The sequence below is a fragment of the Raphanus sativus genome, chromosome 8, assembly GCF_000801105.2.
Source record: "Raphanus sativus cultivar WK10039 chromosome 8, ASM80110v3, whole genome shotgun sequence".
Taxonomy (NCBI): Eukaryota; Viridiplantae; Streptophyta; class Magnoliopsida; order Brassicales; family Brassicaceae; genus Raphanus; species Raphanus sativus.
Genome location: NC_079518.1, coordinates 12,737,779 through 12,755,486, shown reverse-complemented (window position 1 = coordinate 12,755,486; position 17,708 = coordinate 12,737,779). Strand labels below are relative to the sequence as shown.

Genomic DNA, 17,708 nt, shown 5'->3' with positions numbered 1-17,708 from the left:
GACATGTAGATTGAAATCTCTTTAAAACATCAGAGAATACTTGCCTGCAGTGTATACTTGGAGAGAGAGCTTATTCTTGTTTTGGTAACTTGAGTGTGGGAAACCATGTTCATTTCTGCAAGTTTCAGTCAAATGAAACCGACCAACCCGGTTGCTTGTCCCTTGGATTGAAGAGGCAGGAAACCGAGCAAGAATTAGATCGCAGAGAAGGAAGAAAATATAAGAAAAGCAACGCAGCTCTTAAGACAGGGTGAGATTCATTTCATGGCATGGAATAAAAGACAACAACCTGAGTGCTATGAAGGCTGCACCATGTGGTCTTGCTTGAGAGCTTGTTGCAGCTTTAGTACCTCGTACTGTTGTTATGGCATAAGGTTCACTACTTGCTGGAGCAATGTTGGACAGAACATCCGGGTAGAGAAGTGCCTAGAGAAAAGATAATCAAACACGGAGCAAATATAATAGATTTAATTAAGCTTCCAAATTATATGATCAATCTGAAGAGAAGCACTTTGAACAAATTGAAGAGACTAATCCTAGACAAAACACAGACATAGAAAATATTGTATTGATATTACTATATCAAGTATACTTCTTCCAAATTGTCAGAAGTATTCTAAACTAATTAGGTCCACAGATAACAGAAGGAGATGCCATGGTGATTTACGCCATAGACTTTTGTCAAGAGAACTAATAAAGAGCTTATCTTTGCCTTAGGTGAAACCGTGAAAGTCTATTGATCTCGTGCAACAAATTCCTGTTACCATCAAATTCTCTGCAACACAATATAAATATGTTAATCGTCAGCTAACGTGCTGGAATAAAAAAAAAGGCCGAGGTCGTCATAAGCTGGAGATCTAACAGGAGTAAGCCTGCATATATATATATATATATATACTAGGTGATTCTCCCGTGCTCATGCACGGAAATAAATACTTATAAAATAATCAAATCATAATAATTGTTAAACATTTACATATGTTTTTTTATAATTTTCAAGTAATTTTATTACTTATATTTATGATGAATAAAGAGAATTGTATTAGGTATCATTATATGGATATAAATATCTATATATTTGTTCATAATTTTTAAACTATTTTAATTTATATCATAAAAATAATATTAAGTATCATTATGTTTTCATCTTAATTAGATATGCAATTCTATGTATAGTAATTTGGATCAATTCATGTATGGTATCGTTGAGCTCTATATTTGGTTTCAAAGTAAACAACAATTTTTAATTAAGTTAAAATTAAATTTTTATTTTTATTTTATTTAGTTTGGTTCATTCTATTAGATTTGTAAATATATTTATACAAGTTTTTATAATTTTATATATGTTTTCTGAGAAAAAGAAATATAAAGCTGAAATTGCGTTAATAAATACTTCTAATATTTTAATTTTTAATATATCTTATTTTGGATAAAATTATATAAAATAAATTAATGTGCTAATAGATTAAGAATTGAATAAGCAAACCAATTCAGAAATATTTCAATTCATTGATTAATTTCGAATTCATAAGATAGTTACACCCAGAAATTCAAAAGATTGTATTTATACATATGTTTTCATTTTAATTAGTTATCTTATTTCAAACATAATATTTTGGACAGTTCAAGTGTTCATTGTTGGGTATATTTTCGCATCTATTATTTCAAACTGAACACCTGTTTTTTTTACTTTAATAAGATTAAAATTGAATTACAATTTTTAGCTTAATTTAGTTCAGTTCATCTTTTTTTTTTTTTGTCATCAGCAAACAGACTCATATAGACTTTGCGGACCAAACTGGGGGCTCTGCATCCATGTGAACGACGAAGGACGATTGTTGTCTGGCACTGCGTGCTAAACGATCCGCCTTTGAATTCTCCGTTCGTGGTACATGTATGATCTGTGAGCTCGAGAAATTGTCTTGTAGACTCTTGATATCTTCCAAATAGCTTGCGAAGGCCATTCTTCTGGTTCCGAAACCATCTTCACCAATTGAGAACAATCCGTAGCAAACGTAAGTTCATCTTTTTATATTTCTAATTATATTTTATAAATCTTATAAAATTTGGTAAGTTTATTTTTAAAAATATAGAAACACACAGAAAATGTTGTAGTTGCATTCATGAACATGTTTTATAATATTTTAAAATTCATGTACATATATGAATATTTATAAAACAAGTAAATCCTAATAATTGGTAAATCATCACTTGTTAATTGTGGATACATTTTATAATTTTATCAATAAAAATTAGGTAAATTTTAATTTTAATTTATAAATTTTTTTAATGATATTAGATGATCACTTTACGTTGTTTGAAATTAATTTTCTTTAAATCATTTAATCAAAATATAATCATTTTAAAATATGTTTTCTTAAAAATTGTCTTAACTATTTTCTTTTTTAAATTATATGTATAAACCTATATATTTTGAAAATTATTAGATATTCACTTATTTATGTTTTTAGGGAAAATATAAAGTAAGAAAAAATAAATTCGTTTTTGTATATAAAAATCTATATATTTTTATAGATATTTCCTTTTTATTATATATGGGTTTATAAATTGAAGCTTTATTAATAAAAAGAAAACTAAACAAAAATAAATTCGTTTTTGTATATAAAAATCTATATATTTTTATAGATATTTCCTTTTTATTATATATGGGTTTATAAATTGAAGCTTTATTAATAAAAAGGAAACTAAACAATTTTTAGTAATAGGTATAACTAAAATTAATTCATTAAGGGTATTCGTGTAATCAACCATTATGAGAATCAACGTGAGCGCGACACATAGGAAACTGACTTCTCAAATAATATTATAGAGATATATATATATATATATATATATATATATATATATATATATATATATATATATCCAAAGAGTATAATTTAGTACGTAAGATCAGAAAATTCAAACCTGTGATAGCGCATCCTACACCAAAATCAATAACTGAGCCAACGAATTTTCATTTTATCTGAGTTACAACCAATAAGTATTTTTAAACAACAAATCAGTCTTTTTGTCGTCTTAACAATCACAAGTTAACAAAAAAAATTAAAAATCATTTGATCCATAAAGCACACAACTTTTTTATGTACAGAACCAACCAAAAATAGTAGAGAGTAACATTACCAAAGTCATCGAGCATAGAAGGTAACACCAGCCTCTCCCAAAATCTCTGTTCAAGAACAAAATTATAAAAAAAAAGTTTATTTTTGAAACATGAGTTGCAAACTTGGCAGATAGAACACAAATAAATGTCGAAAAAAAAGAACACAAATAAATGAAAGCGCGACATTAAGATTTATATGTAGTAGAGGTGGAGGTGATGGAAAATAGAAGCCAAGGAGGAACCTAGATCATGGGTTTGCCGATGATTTGCATGTACGTTGCTTATGAATCAAGAGGAAGCGTAACAGAGAGTGATGTTTCCAATGACTCAGGCTCCGGATTTTCTTGGATCGAGTCAAATATGTAGTTGCATAAATCAAAGCATTCGACTAAGAACTTCGAACATAGTAATCAAAGCATGTCGCTTAAGAGAGAGAGAGAAAGAGTGTACCAGTGACATTGAGAACATCCAAAATGATAATAATCAAAATTCTCTTCTCAGATACACTATCCCGATTCCTTTGGAATATGAAAGGAACTATATCAGTTTCAGCTCTCTGGAGTGGAGATAGGTTCGATCTAATTATTTGCTTCTGAGTTCCATGATGTATTTGATTTCTGGTGGTAGCTTTAAAGCTACATCAGTTTATATCGGGTGAAAGAGGAGAAGTCGAAGGGGAAATCATTAGGTTATTTTTGTTGTTATGAAAAGAAAAATAACTGCAATCAGTGTCTGGTCAAGCATATTAATGGAAAAAGAGGAGACGACAATTATAAAACTGGAGGAAATAATAGCTGGGCCAAGATAGCAAAGTAATTTAAACCCAAACGTAAAGCCCATCTTTCATCATTATCGACATTAGCTAAACAGACGTGGCAAAAAAACTCTCTGCCATTGGTCAATTTAATTAAATGACGTGGACAGCTTAGAATTGGAGAGTATTCTCCTTTTAGTATAGTATAGATATCATATATTCATACTGAGAAAAAATTCTGAAATAATGGAAAATGAAATCATAATAATCCAAAATCTAAAATATAAAATATAAAGCAAGTTTACAAATCAAAATCATTCCCATTCAGCCCTAACAGATGCAAGATAAAAACAAGTTGAAATGATCTATTTTCTAACATGTTGAACTAAAACACTTGTTGTTCAATGTTTGGTAGGCTTTTTTAGCGTGAAGATGCTAACCTAACATAAGGGTTGAATCTAGTATGGACCACTTGAAATTGACACAAGAAACAAGTTAACATCAGAGATTCAGAAAGACGAACAGAATATTCAATTATTCATGTTGGTGAAGAAACTCACCGTTTCTTGTTGATATTATCCTGTAGACAAATCAAAACAAAGCAATGTCCATTTCAGTGAGCTTAAATTCGTTTTATATTAGTTCAGCTTATTCATAATTTCATATACTTGAAAACTTTTAAAGCTCATTTTAATTACACCATTTTCTGATATATGTCTACCACTTTTGACACGTCTAATCTGACAAGTGTATTAAGGTTAGAGATGGCAATTGAAGACTTGGACCACATGTCTAATCCAATAAGACTTGTGGCGGGGTGGGTTTGGTCAAGAGATATCTAGACCCACACAAAAAGCCTCACGGGCTTGATTCTCACGGAATCAGGCCAATGCGGGATGAGCCGATTTGGTACTGCAGGACAACAAGTGATTAGCCACATTTCTTCACTTTTCCTTTGTTTCCCGACTCTTTCCTCTCGTACGAATCTATATCTGAAATGCTACTCAACCGTAAACAATCCTAATAACTTTGCATTTTCTTTGAGTTTCGAGAAAAATCTTTTAGGGTCCAGATGAATAACAGCTCTCTAATGCTACGTCTTTGTCTTGACAGAGAAGATGTATTACCCATCACAGCCTTATTATTAGACACAACGTGGAACACGACGTTATCTCTAGAGTTGTATGTTTGCTGAATATAAATTCAAGTCGAAAATGCGGATTTCAAAACAGAAGAAGAGGCGTATTATATAGTCATATGATCATGAAGAAGCCTCTAAACTTCTACATGGTAACTGGTTTTTTCTTTTTTTTTTTTGTTTTTCTGACAGACAATGTACTTGTTGTAACTTCATTTCCTTCTTCTTTGCTCTAAGAATTGCATGAGTGTTGCTGATATACAGGTTGATGCATTCACTGACTCAGCCTTCAAGGGAAACCCAGCGGTAGTGTGCATTCTTGATGGAAAGAATGAGAGAGATGACTCTTGGCTTCAGTCTCTTGCCGCTGAATTCAACATTCCCTTGACTTGTTTTGTTATTCCCCCCATCACTTCCTCTCATTCACCACATTACTTCTTGCTCCGGTGGTTCACTCCAACCACAGAGGTTTCTGAACCATTCCATAATTCTTTATCATCCAAGAGAATTCAAATGACAAGAACTTGATTCTTTCTCCGCAGGTGGATCTCTGTGCTCATGCGACCTTAGCATCTCTGCTCACACTCTCTTCTCAAACGGTTTTGTTGGTTCAGACACAGTTGAGTTTCTCACCCGGTCGGGGACACTAACCGCTAAAAAGGTTTCAGAAACTCTCAAGTTCTTTGGCTTCCAAGAGACGGAATCTTTCTTGATCGAATTGGATTTTCCTGTGATTCCTACTTGTGATTACAACTCCAATGATAAGCTCATGTTTTCCAAAGCCTTGAATGGAGCTACCATTGTTGATATCAGAGGAACCACAACTGATAAAATCATCTCCAAAGCCTTCAATGGAGCTTCCAAAGCATCTTCAACTGATAAGATCATTGTAAGCAGTTTCTATCTATCTATCTTTTCCAATGTGTGCTCTCATATATATCCATCTGATTTTCAGGTTGTGCTTCAAACTTGGGAATCTGTCACTGAACTGCAGCCAAGAATGGATGATATATTGAAATGCCCTGGAAAAATCATAATTGTTACAGCTGCTGCTCCACCTCAAGGATCTGCATATGATTTCTGTAGTAGGATCTTTGCCCCCAAGTTAGGAGTCGATGAGGTTGTTTTAAAAATGTAGCCTGCATTTTCATTTTATAAATGGGAGAAGCAAGCAGCTATGAGGTCAACCTTGCTCGTCTTGACCTCTTTTGCTTGGTTTCAGGATGCCGTCTGTGGAAGTGCACATTGTGCATTAGCACATTACTGGAGCCTCAAGATGAACAAAACTGACTTTGTTGCTTACGCCGTAACTCCTCTCTATCTACAAAAAAGCTTTTCAGCATTTTTCATTTTGAAAATTTGGTTTTCTAGGTGCATTATGATAAGGAGAAACAGAGAGTCTTGCTTACTGGCAAAGCTGTGACAGTGATGAAAGGCTATGTCTTAGTTTAATATTCTCGACATGGGGGAAGTAAAAGTTTATCAAGTTTTCAATAAAACGATGTATGATATTATTCATCTTCTACATAGTAAACAAAAAGAAAAAGAAAAAAGTTGACACGGAATGTAATCTCTCCTGTTGGATTGATGATGAACTTATCTCTGTTCCTCATTAGTCAACAACAATCCTAATAAATCTGCATTTTTCGATAAAGAGTTTTAGTTGTTAGTAGTGGCTAATCACACCAGTCTGGTGCATGTCAATTTATGATTATTTGACTATCCCTGCTAATTAAAAAAAAACTTGAATGTAATTCCTTCTTTTTGGTAGGTAGAGAGATTTGTGGTTCATGCCACACTGTGCAGTAGCTCCCATTATTTGATCCTAAATTAGTTGTTGCTGAGTGAAAATGAGAAGAGAAAGTTGTTTATCTCCTTACAAAACATGTATTATCAACCCAAGTTTTCCATCTTTTTCATTGTAGCTCAACTCATGTTTCGGTGCCTCCTTATATTAGAATATAACGTGATCACATTATTTTTCTATTAAGTAGAATCATCATCCTATAGAGAACTGACTATAGAGAAAAGAAACCAACATATAAAAATTGGCACCAAACAAAAAAAAGTTTTATCAATATTAAATTGACAAAAATGGAGACAATGAAAAGAAAACTCACAGCAATCCTTTGCAGCTTTGGACATCACTCTCCTTGAGCTCTAAATATAGCAAAAGCTCTTTATGGATTCACTCCAAAACGTGTTCAGTTTGTGAAAATTGCAGACCTATCCTAACTCTGCAAGCTTTCAGGCTCAAGAAATGGTGGTGGAGATTTCAGTCACACGCATTAGACTTGTTAGTCTTATAAGCTCCTTAGTCTCTTCATCCATCTCCACATTGTCCTTCGCCATCCGCTCTTCAACTATGAGTGCCATTTCACCGGCTTTCGCGTAGGTACGCAACAAAGAATTATAGAGCTGAGTGTTCACATGACCAACCTTTCGAAGGATAGTCATAAGCTTCTCCGCTCCTTTAACATCTCCTTGTTCCTCGAGTTCCTTGCACACTGCTTTAACCAACCTCACATTCACAGTCCATTTCTTCACAGCATCAATAGCTTTCCCGAAACAGTCCAACACTTTCTCCAACTCTTTACGCTTCAAATACCCCCACGTGAGAATCTCCCACGTGGAGTAGCTAGGGTTGATCCCTTTCTCCACTATCCGCTCGTAAAACTTCTCTCCCAGGTGCATCTCCTCTCTGTTCATGTACTCAGCAAGGATAAGATTCGGGATCCTAGCATCTCTCGTCCCGGAAACAGACTCCCATTCATCGTACAAACCCTTGGCCTGCTCGAACTCTCCAAGCTTCAACACAGCAGATATCATGCTGAGATACTCCGCATCATTCATCTTCTTGAAAGATGACTTAATCTTCTTCCACGTCGACTCAACTCCATCTTTATCCCCCAAGTTCCCGTGCAGACTTACCAGAGACGCATAACCAACTCTGTTTCTCTTAGACACCAACTTCTCCATCTCCTTCAAAGCGAGTTTCGCCTTCTCGATATTACCAGTCTTCGCATACAGATTCGTCAGCACGCTGTAACTCACCCAGTCCGGATCCAACTTCGCCTCCTTCGCCTTGAGATAAACTTTCTCCACACCTTCCACATCGTTCCCAGAGGCGAAAGCAGTCATCCATAGATTATACGTAACAACGTCAGGCGACGCTTTGCTCCTCTTCAGCTCCTTGATCATCTCGGGAACCTTCTCGAACTCCCCTTTCGATACGTACATTGATAGCATGTGATTGTAAGGTAAACAAGATTTCAATAAACCGCACTCGGCCATTCTCTTGAACAGGGCCTCCGCTTTATCGCAGAGCCTGTTCTGCACGTAGCTATGGAGAAGAGACGTGCATGCCGCATGGTCTCTCATTCGATCCGGCATGTCTTCGAAGAACTTCTCAGCACTATTAAGGCCACGGATTTTGGAAATCAAATCCAAATGCACAGCATAGTCACCAGGTTGCAGCTTTATATCTTCCTGCAGAACCATCCACTCACATATCTGCACCAGTTCAAATCAAAATCAATCCACTTATCAGATAACTAACAGATCAAGGCACTTATCAGATCACATTATAACAGTTTTTTTTTTAAATCAGAGAAATGAGGAAACCTCAAGAGCGTGTTTGTATCGCTTGATCTTGCGAAGCTCCCTAACGATCCGATTAAGCTCGTACTTGCGTACGGAATGGCCTTCTTCTTTCCATTTGCGGATAGTGACGACGGCGCTGCGTTTGGTATACGTAAGGGTTAATAGCCTCCCTCCTAGAGTGTCTCTCCCTCCTCCTCCTCCTCCTACTCTGGATTCTTTTCTGTCTCCTCCGCTGTTAGTCTTGACCAGAGCTCCAGTCGCCGTCGTGTCCACCGTCGCGGCGGAGAAAAGGCGGCAGAGGGAGGATAGGGTTGGCCGAGTACGGCGGAGAAAAATGTTTAGATTCATGTGCGTTTGGGGGCTGTTTTTTTTTTGTCGATTTAACCGTGGAATCAGTGAAACCAGCTCCGAAGATTGCAAAAACGTGATGCTAAAACGAGAAACTTCGAACAGAATTGGTAGGCTAGGGTTGCAGAGAATTTAAAAAAATATACGAGGGTAAACTTGTAATTTCAATTTAATGAATTAAAGCCGGAAAATACAAGAAAAGTCTACGGTTTGCTGCGAAACCGGAACAAGCTATTGACTTCCCTCATTTCTAACCACTAGGACAACTAAACATATTAACCAAAAAAAAAGGACAACTAAACATATTAGCAAGGTGGAAGTCTCCTTGGTCCAATGGTTTAACTAAGGATTCAATTGCTTCTACACCCAGAGATCTAGGATTCAAAATCTGGAAAATACCAAATTATGCAGATTATGGAAAAACAGGTTACATGAGATCTTCAGCTTTGTGCAAAACGTACCATCGAACATGTATCTCATAAAACGGTTCAGAGTGGTACGTGTAATCTCACAGGATGATAAAATTGTCGGCTGTATAATTGTTTGTAATATTCTCATTGTTGTAATAGCATATAATTAATCGATGATAATCGATCCAGACATTAAAAAAAACTTATTAGCAAAATTTTACAAAAATTATATATTAGTAGGTGAAACCAGTGGAAGCACCGTGGTCTAGTAGTCAAGGTTTAAAGGTTTCTACACTTAAGTCTGGGGTTCGAATCCCAGGCGACGCAGTTTTTACATCAGGAGGTCTGGGTTTCAATTCCCGGAGAAGGCGAATTATGCAGAATATTGGAGACAAATTTTACAATGGATCTTCAGCATGGCGCAAGGAATACTGTCAGGAATGGATCTCATAGGACGGCTCATGGTGATGCAGTCAGACATGAATTATCATAAGGCATGTAGAATGGTCAGCTGTAATATCGTCTATAAAATATTTCTCATTATTTCTAATAGCATAATAAACCTGACAAAAAAAAAAACTAGGTGAAACCATTTTAGTGGGGAGGTTTTTTGGTTGTCTAGATAAGCACCGCAAATGATGATCCAAATTTGAAATATTTATTACAGGTCAACTACGATGACTGAACTGAAAATGTCGTTGAGGCAAATCAAATTCAGACTCTTTCTATATATTTCTTCTTTGATAACTTATTTTATTATCGGTTGCTGAGTATGATTCTTCTTGTTTATATAGTTTGTGGTGTTAGAAAGATAAAAGATACTGCCAAGCTCTAACAGTAATATCTATAGATAATTTTTCAATTTGTATGGACATTCTGAAAATCTATCAAACTAAGCGTTATATCATTCAAACTCATGTAATTCACTTTGAGAATAAAGTAACCAACCTACGGTGCAACTTTGAAAGAGCTTTGGAATATTATATACACATTTCAAACAATTAAGAATCTTTTAATCCACTATAATGAATTTATATTTTTCTACTCATTTTTGGGGGGATTTTTTTTCCTTTACATAGTAAGAGATCCGGAGCTTTTTGTGAGTTTTGAAATTCTCTTCGAACTTGAATTATTTCATCTTTTTGCAACTTCTATTCTTGGATTCCATAAAGTCTGTATAGAAATTCAAGAATTAAATTATAATTTACAGGAGTTAAGGAAAAACTTACAACAAAAAGAAAATCCTTTCTTTTACATTTTAATCCTTTACTAAAACTTCTAGACGGTCAAGAAGACATGTTTTTTTTAAGAAGACATGTTAACATGTACACTAGCGTTCATAACCGAACCACAAACCGGACAAGCTCGTAACGAAGCCGAACCACAAACGGCACACAAACACAGATGACGACAAGGTAACACCAACACACTAGCTTGTCTCTCACCGCACCGCTTGCAACCGCTACTGACCGCCCTAATAGCTTCACCACCTTCAACCCAACTTCCGCAGCTAGATTGGGCATCGTCTTCTACAGCGTTTGCTGCTGTTTGTAACGTTACTACTTGAGCCAGAACTTGGTCGAGGTTTGTTCTAAGGTTGTTAGCGTGTGCTTCGTTGGTTTGAGCGATATCGCACCAGATTTGGTTTTCTACGTAGATACTCTTGACTCGCTCTTGTAAAACGAAATTAACGTTTCTTATCCGTACGATTTCGTCGTCTTTCTCTTTTAACTTCCTGGCTATCGCGTTTTGAACCGCAGCTGCTAGCATCCGCGTTTGAGTTCGCTGACGTGCTTCAATCTCTATTCTAAGCTTCTCCGTTCGCTGAGCTACGAACCTATCAATCTCCAACTGTTGCTGGTTTTGAATCTGACATAAGAGTTCAGCGTTTATCGATGATGATGATAAACCAAACGCGCCTGACCTCCGTTTAACAGAAGGCGCTAAGTTAGCGTCTGTGTTAAGGTACTGAGATCCTCTTGGACGTTTTGTAGATGCTTCAACAGCCATTGATACGTTTGTTTAAAAAGCTCTGAGAAGCTGAACAAAGAGAGAGAAGGAAAGGGAGAAGGAGAGTTGTGGTGTCTGAAGAAATCGATGGGGTTTGGCTTTTATTTAAGTGAGAGAAAAAGTCAAATTATTTAATTTTCTATATTTTTTAGTAGTATGAGGATAACATTTGATTTTACATAAAATACTATATATTTTGTACATTTCTGAGTATTATATTAGAATTATTTGTAGTAAAAATAAATTTGGGGATACTATAAGCTTAAAATAATATTTTCTTGTATAGCTATTTATATTTGTGGACAAAATATATGTAATATATCTTTCTTGAAATTGGCAATATCAAGTCTGTGAAAGTACATTTGTTTAAGAATTTTGTAATATTTATTTTTTGGTCTTCTCGATGCACCCATGCATGTTTCCTGCACTTATGTATGTTTCCTAAGAGCAACATTATCGCACGTATGTTAACGCGTCCTTAAGTTAAAAGTGACGAAAAGAAAATCAAAAAAGGCCCGATATATTTTGGGACGTCCCTTATCTAAGGACAAATGTGGTCGTCCTTAGGAGGCACGTGTCGTGTTTTTAGTGGGCGATGGCTCTTAGGTGTGGAAACGATGCGTTTCATCGGTTTCGATCAGAACTTGATTTTTTCTTTTTTTTTGAAACCTTTTGCAGAGAGAAGGCGATTGAGAAGGCGATTGGTTCGGTCTCGACGGTGGTTCGTTCTCGACGGTTCTTCTCGGCGGTTCGGTGTGGACGGTTCTCCTTGGCATCCATCTCGACGGCTGTTCGGTGTCGACGGTTCTCTTTCTCGACGGTTCTCTTTCTCGACGGTTCTCTTTCTCGACGGTTCTCTTTCTTGATGGTTCTCCTTGGCGTTTGAGTTGATACGAAGGTGAAGAAGGTATGTGTTCTCGATCTAGTGCCTTTGATTGATTGTATATATTTTGTTGTCGTTGTCGATCTAGGGTTTTGTTATTTTCGAATCGTAGCAATTGAGTCTATCCGTTTGATTAATGATTTGGTTATCCGTTTGATTAATGATTTGATTAATTTCGAATCGTTTTGTTGTCATTCTTGATCTAGGGTTTTGATTGATTGTAAATAGTTTATCGTTCTTGGTTTAGGGTTAATTTCGAATCGTTTTGTTTATTGTTTGCAAAACCAATACTCATATTTGATGAAACTGATATATTTTATTCCTTCTGATTGTGAGCGAGCTAGTAGTTGAGGTGAAGATTTGGCTCTCGCAAACCCGGATAACTACAACAAGTCAAACCATTTCCTCCAAAGTACAAGGTAAATCACTAGCACTTGAACTCAAATAGTTAGAACTAGTAGGCATAGAGGTAATTAACTGTGATTGAAAACGTGTAGACATGGTTGGTTGTGATTAGACATGGTTGGTTGTGTAACTTTAATGCACTTGAACAAGTTGGTTGTTTAAATGTTTAGTAACTGTATATCATAGTTAGTTTTCTTTGCTACTTTGAGATGATAATCTAGTTAGTTTGCAACCAAAAACTGTCTTCTTTGATATACTGAGATGATAATCTAGTTACTTTGCAATAACGTTTAGGAGGAGATGTGTAATAACTCTGATATGACTTTGGTAGTTTATGGTTAGGCTTTATTATCGTTCCTATTAATAAACACCAACCTATCCTTCAATCTCCATCATCTTCTTCCTCTCTTCTCTGCCTAAACCTTTCTCTTCTATAATCTCTTCTCTCTTCTTACTGCAATGGGTTCAAGTAATCCATATAGCCTGTCTTCTGGCTATGTAGGTCTCCTGAGCAGTCAACACGATAGTGTTGGCAATGGGAACTTCGGTTATGATAGTTTTCATTCCCAATCGTCGGAAATCCCTCTCTTCAGTTCACAGTCTGACGCTCCAACTCCAGTTGAAGACACACCACCGCAGCGTGGAAAGAGACAGAAGTGGACACCAGCTGATGATGAGGTGCTAATCAGTGCCTGGCTCAACACATCCAAGGATGCCATTGTCGGCAATGAACAAAAGTTACAGACCTTCTGGAAAAGAGTTGCTGAATACTTCGAAGCAAGTCCTCATGTTACAAATGGTGGTCCAAAGAGGCTGCATAAACATTTGAAGCAGCGATGGCATAAAATAAATGAGTTAACCCAGAGATTCTGTGGTGCCTATGCAGCTGCAGAGAGGCAGAACCGCAGTGGTCAAAACGAGAATGATGTTCTCAAGGCCGCTCACGACATCTACCACTCTGATCACAACATAAAATTCAACCTCGAGCATGCATGGTGTGTGTTGAGGTATGACCAGAAATGGCTTAACCTCAACCCTCCTCCTAAGGCTGCTGGGAGTTCAAAGAGAAAGGATGGTGTTGATGGTGTCGAAGGTTCTGAAGCTTCTGTGTTTGTTGGTGATAATGAGCCCCGCCCTGAAGGTGTCAAAGCTGCAAAAGCAAGAAGGAATTCGAAGCAAGGGAGGAGTGTTGAGGATTATAAGAGCATTTGGGAAATAAAGAAGGAAGATTTCGCTGAGAAGGAGAAGTTGTCTAAGCTAGCCATACTAGACACTCTTCTTGCAAAAAAAGATCAACTCACCGAGGCTGAGGAAATTGTGAAGGATAAGATAGTGGCCCAGTATTTCTAAACCAAGGATTAACTCACCGACTCTGCATCTTGTTTGTTTGTTTGCTTGTTTGATTTTAACTTGTTTTAATCATCTACTTTGTTTGCTTCTTTGCTTGTTTGCTTGTTTGCTTCGATATGTAATATACTCTAGTAGTTTCTTTGCGGCTATGTAATATAATGTACTTTGTTTCCACGCATGTAATATAATCAACTTCTATGTAATATAATCAGTTTGTTTCTTGGCTTCTGTCTTATTTAATATACTTGTTTCTTGACCTTGTTTATTTTTTTTTCAGGTTTAGCTGAACATGGGACAGGACTATAGCTATACTCAGCCTTCTTCTTCTGAGTATGGGGAGACAGCTGACAGTATCTACAGCGAGACAGAGGATCTTATACGACGAGACCAAGCTGAGATTGAGTCCAATTATCGTGAGCAGGTTCAGTATCCTCCTCAACCCGAGGTAGAGTTCGGGTTTCCTCAGGTATGCTACTGTGGTAGTCAGCCTGTTCTAGCCACTTCTAAGAGCACCAATGATCCGGGAAGGAGGTACTATACTTGTGACAATAAAGATGATGGGGACTGCCATGTATGGAAGTGGTGGGATGTGGCAGTTATGGAGGAGATGAGGGCGAGGGATATACACACGCTTCAATTGGCTCAGAAGGTAGAAGCTCTAGCATTACCCTCGGAGGGTGACTATGAGACTCAGCAGAAACTGGAAGCGGTTGAGAAGATGGTGTGTGAGTTAGGCAAGAAGTATTCAAGGGTTACCATCGGCTTTCAATACTTGGTTGGTGTTATGGGTTTCCTGTTAGTTTTAATAGGAATGTTTGTCATGTTTAAGTAAATCAAATGAGTGGTTTTAGAATCATGTGTAATTTGTATTGGATTTCTAATCTTTCTCGGCTTTGCACTCTTTCTTACCTTTCAATACTTCTCATGTAATTTGTAATGAATTTCTACTCCTTCTCGGCTTTGTAAGACATGTAGTTTGTTATAACATGTGTTTTTCATTCTTGTGGTTGGTAAAGTTACCAAAGAGTCACAAGGTGTACTATAGTATAGAGTCACAAGATGTACTATAGTATAGAGTCACAAGATGTACTATATTTCAGAAATCACAATATACATTTTTACTCAACTATAAAGCATCACTCGTATGCTGAGTTGAAGGATCACTTCTCTTTCTTTTCAAAATAAATCACAAGCATATTTATTTTTTTTTTGTTTAAAAATGGCTTCTTCTTCTCATTACCATTACCACAAAGATAATGGTGACGATTTTGATGACATGTTTGATGATTTTGAGGAAGACTTTGATCAAATTCCAGAACCAAAAGAGAGAAAAAGGCGTATTTTTATCGAGAGAAACCGAGAAGAAGGCCACGAGAAGCTTTGGAATGACTACTTTAGCGATACTCCAACTTACTCTCACAATTTATTCCGGCGCCGGTTTCGAATGAACAAATCATTGTTCTTGAGTATTGTCCATCGTCTCTCGACAGAAGTAGCGTATTTTCGACCAACAGAAGATGCAGTGGGACGAAAGAGTCTTTCTCCGCTCCAGAAATGTACTGCGGCAATTCGTCAACTGGCGTATGGTGGTGGAGCTGATGCAATTGATGAATATGTACGACTAGCTGAAACAACAGCTAGGAAATGCTTGCATTATTTTGCCGCCGGAATAATCCACTTGTTTGGCGATCATTATCTTAGACGTCCCACACCGGAAGATCTTCAAAGACTACTCCATTTTAATGAAGAACGGGGGTTTCCCGGGATGATTGGAAGTATCGACTGTATGCATTGGGAGTGGAAGAATTGCCCAAAAGAATGGAAAGGAATGTATTCACGGGGAACCAATAAACCAACTATTGTGTTGGAGGCGGTTGCTTCATATGATCTCTGGATATGGCACGCCTTTTTCGGAGCTCCAGGTACTATGAACGATCTTAATATTCTTGATAGATCACCTGTTTTTGATGACATTATTGAGGGCATAGCTCCGGAAGTAAACTTTCATGTCAACGGGAGGGAGTACAATTTGGCTTACTATCTCACGGATGGTATTTATCCAAAATGGGCGACTTTTATTCAATCAATCCGTCTACCACAAACTCTGAAACATTCTTTATTTGCTCAAAAACAAGAATCCGTTCGAAAAGATGTTGAGCGTGCCTTTGGGGTCTTGCAAGCTAGGTTCGCCGTGGTTAAAAATCCTTCTAAGTTATGGGATAAAAATAAAATTTCAAATATTATGAAAGCATGTCTCATACTCCATAATATGATTGTCGAAGATGAACAAGATGCACGCACTGTTGAGGAATTTCAAGATGACGATTTTACATTTACCGTTAAAAAATCTACAAGACAGCCCCAATCAAATGCTCGTCGAAAAGAAGTTCAAGATCAACAAATCCATCAACAATTAAAAGAAGATTTGATTGAAAATATATGGGACAAATTTGGACATCAAGCAAATTTTATATAATGTTTATGTTTTTATGAATTCAATAAAATGTTTGTTTGCTTTTCATTTATGATGTTTGCTATTTTTTTTCCTTCTTTGTAATTTTCTTGTTTTTTCTATTTAAATGTTTAATGTTTTCTCTATTTAAATATTTAATGTTTTATTTAACATTTATCTTTCTATATCACTAATTAAAAAAAAAAAACTTAAGGACCACTACAAGTCCTACCAATAATCGAAAATTTAGTGAATGTCCTTAACAATTGTCCTTAACACCAAAATATTATTAAAGAAACATAAGGACCAAGATTTTGGTCCTAGCAATAATGTTGCTCTAAGGAAACAAACGTATGTAATATTGTAGCTTAAAATTAAAATTAATTTTAGCTTGACTAGTCAAAAGGATCATTATAATATCAATATGATAACTTAAAATAAAAATTAAAAATAATATAATGATCAAAACAGTTATAAATCAAACATGGTAGTCCATTTTATTGTGTTTACATTATTTAGCCGATCCATATTTTGATGGTTTTGCTTGAAAGTCGTTGCGTCCCTAGGTTATATTCATCAGTATGATCATTATGTTTTGTCTTATTTGACTCTCTCTTTTTTTTCCATCTAGTATTATACTCCTTTATTAAAGGACTTGGTCCAACCAGACCAAGCCCAACCCGAGAAACACAAAACCCAGAAGGTCCGATTACAACATTGGCCCGACATAAAAGACACATTAAAATGGGCCTAAAGCCCAAACCAAACCCCACGCGGCCAAAAAGTCACGCGTCCAAGACTAACCCAAGTCCGCCACGTGTTGCCATCCACCGATTACTCAGAACACGTGTCAGCTAGTCTCTCTTCGTGATCCGACGGTCGAAGTTTTTTCCGGAAAAGACGAAAACAGACTGATTTCACCGGAGCTCCGTCAACAAACCACCGCAGCCATCGATGTCGCCAAATCTTTTTCCCCCGGAAAGCTTCATCAAGTCAGTCTTGAGATCTCTTCCAGATCATATGCTACCACCGCTTGCGACAATAAACCACGCCTTACTTTTGTTTCTTCTTCGCTTCAGCCCCATCGTCAGAGAGCTTCACCGAACACCATATCGAGATCTCAAACCGCCGAGAAAATGAGCCAGACACTGAAACACAGAGTACCGAAACCAAGTTACCACAACGATGATCCTCCGCGATCATCATCTTATTTGACTCTCTCTTAATTAAT

The 17,708-nt window shown here is 36.5% G+C and overlaps 4 protein-coding genes, 1 long non-coding RNA gene and 1 pseudogene across 6 annotated transcripts; 3 read left to right on the top strand and 3 right to left on the bottom strand.

Moving 5' to 3' along the window:
* Nucleotides 1–39: 39 nt before the first annotated feature.
* LOC130498745 (uncharacterized) lies at nucleotides 40–4,083 on the bottom strand. Its single transcript, XR_008937689.1, has 7 exons — nucleotides 3,575–4,083; nucleotides 3,367–3,467; nucleotides 3,145–3,190; nucleotides 2,929–2,986; nucleotides 1,795–1,984; nucleotides 290–775; nucleotides 40–161 (listed from the first exon to the last, which is right to left on the bottom strand). It is a non-coding gene; the product is annotated as an uncharacterized LOC130498745 (long non-coding RNA).
* Nucleotides 4,084–5,014: 931 nt separating this feature from the next.
* Nucleotides 5,015–6,468, top strand: LOC108818920 (uncharacterized; annotated as a pseudogene).
* Nucleotides 6,469–6,484: 16 nt separating this feature from the next.
* LOC108818919 (pentatricopeptide repeat-containing protein At4g02820, mitochondrial) lies at nucleotides 6,485–9,071 on the bottom strand. 2 transcript variants are annotated; one of them, XR_008938027.1, is made up of 3 exons: nucleotides 8,641–9,071; nucleotides 7,137–8,529; nucleotides 6,485–6,653 (listed from the first exon to the last, which is right to left on the bottom strand). XR_008938027.1 is itself a non-coding variant. In XM_018591873.2 (2 exons), the coding sequence occupies exons 1-2, from the start codon at nucleotides 8,965–8,967 to the stop codon at nucleotides 7,270–7,272; spliced, it is 1,587 nt and encodes a 528-aa protein (XP_018447375.1). In that variant the 5' UTR covers nucleotides 8,968–9,071; the 3' UTR covers nucleotides 6,948–7,269. The 2 variants fall into 2 exon arrangements, 1 of the variants encoding a protein (XP_018447375.1); XM_018591873.2 differs by lacking the exon at nucleotides 6,485–6,653 and having other exon boundaries at nucleotides 6,948–8,529.
* Nucleotides 9,072–10,549: 1,478 nt separating this feature from the next.
* On the bottom strand, nucleotides 10,550–11,450 carry LOC108821345 (E3 ubiquitin-protein ligase BOI-like). The gene has a single exon (XM_018594386.2). The coding sequence runs from the start codon at nucleotides 11,385–11,387 to the stop codon at nucleotides 10,683–10,685; it is 705 nt and encodes a 234-aa protein (XP_018449888.1). The 5' UTR covers nucleotides 11,388–11,450; the 3' UTR covers nucleotides 10,550–10,682.
* A 418-nt stretch (nucleotides 11,451–11,868) lies between these two features.
* On the top strand, nucleotides 11,869–14,025 carry LOC108835685 (glutathione S-transferase T3-like). The gene is made up of 2 exons (XM_056992853.1): nucleotides 11,869–12,294; nucleotides 12,615–14,025. Exon 2 carries the CDS (start codon nucleotides 13,135–13,137, stop codon nucleotides 14,023–14,025), a length of 891 nt encoding a protein of 296 aa, XP_056848833.1. The 5' UTR covers nucleotides 11,869–12,294; nucleotides 12,615–13,134.
* Nucleotides 14,026–15,244: 1,219 nt separating this feature from the next.
* On the top strand, nucleotides 15,245–16,442 carry LOC130498978 (uncharacterized). Its single transcript, XM_056992852.1, has 3 exons — nucleotides 15,245–16,076; nucleotides 16,161–16,219; nucleotides 16,308–16,442. Exons 1-3 carry the CDS (start codon nucleotides 15,245–15,247, stop codon nucleotides 16,440–16,442), a joined length of 1,026 nt encoding a protein of 341 aa, XP_056848832.1.
* Nucleotides 16,443–17,708: the final 1,266 nt, after the last annotated feature.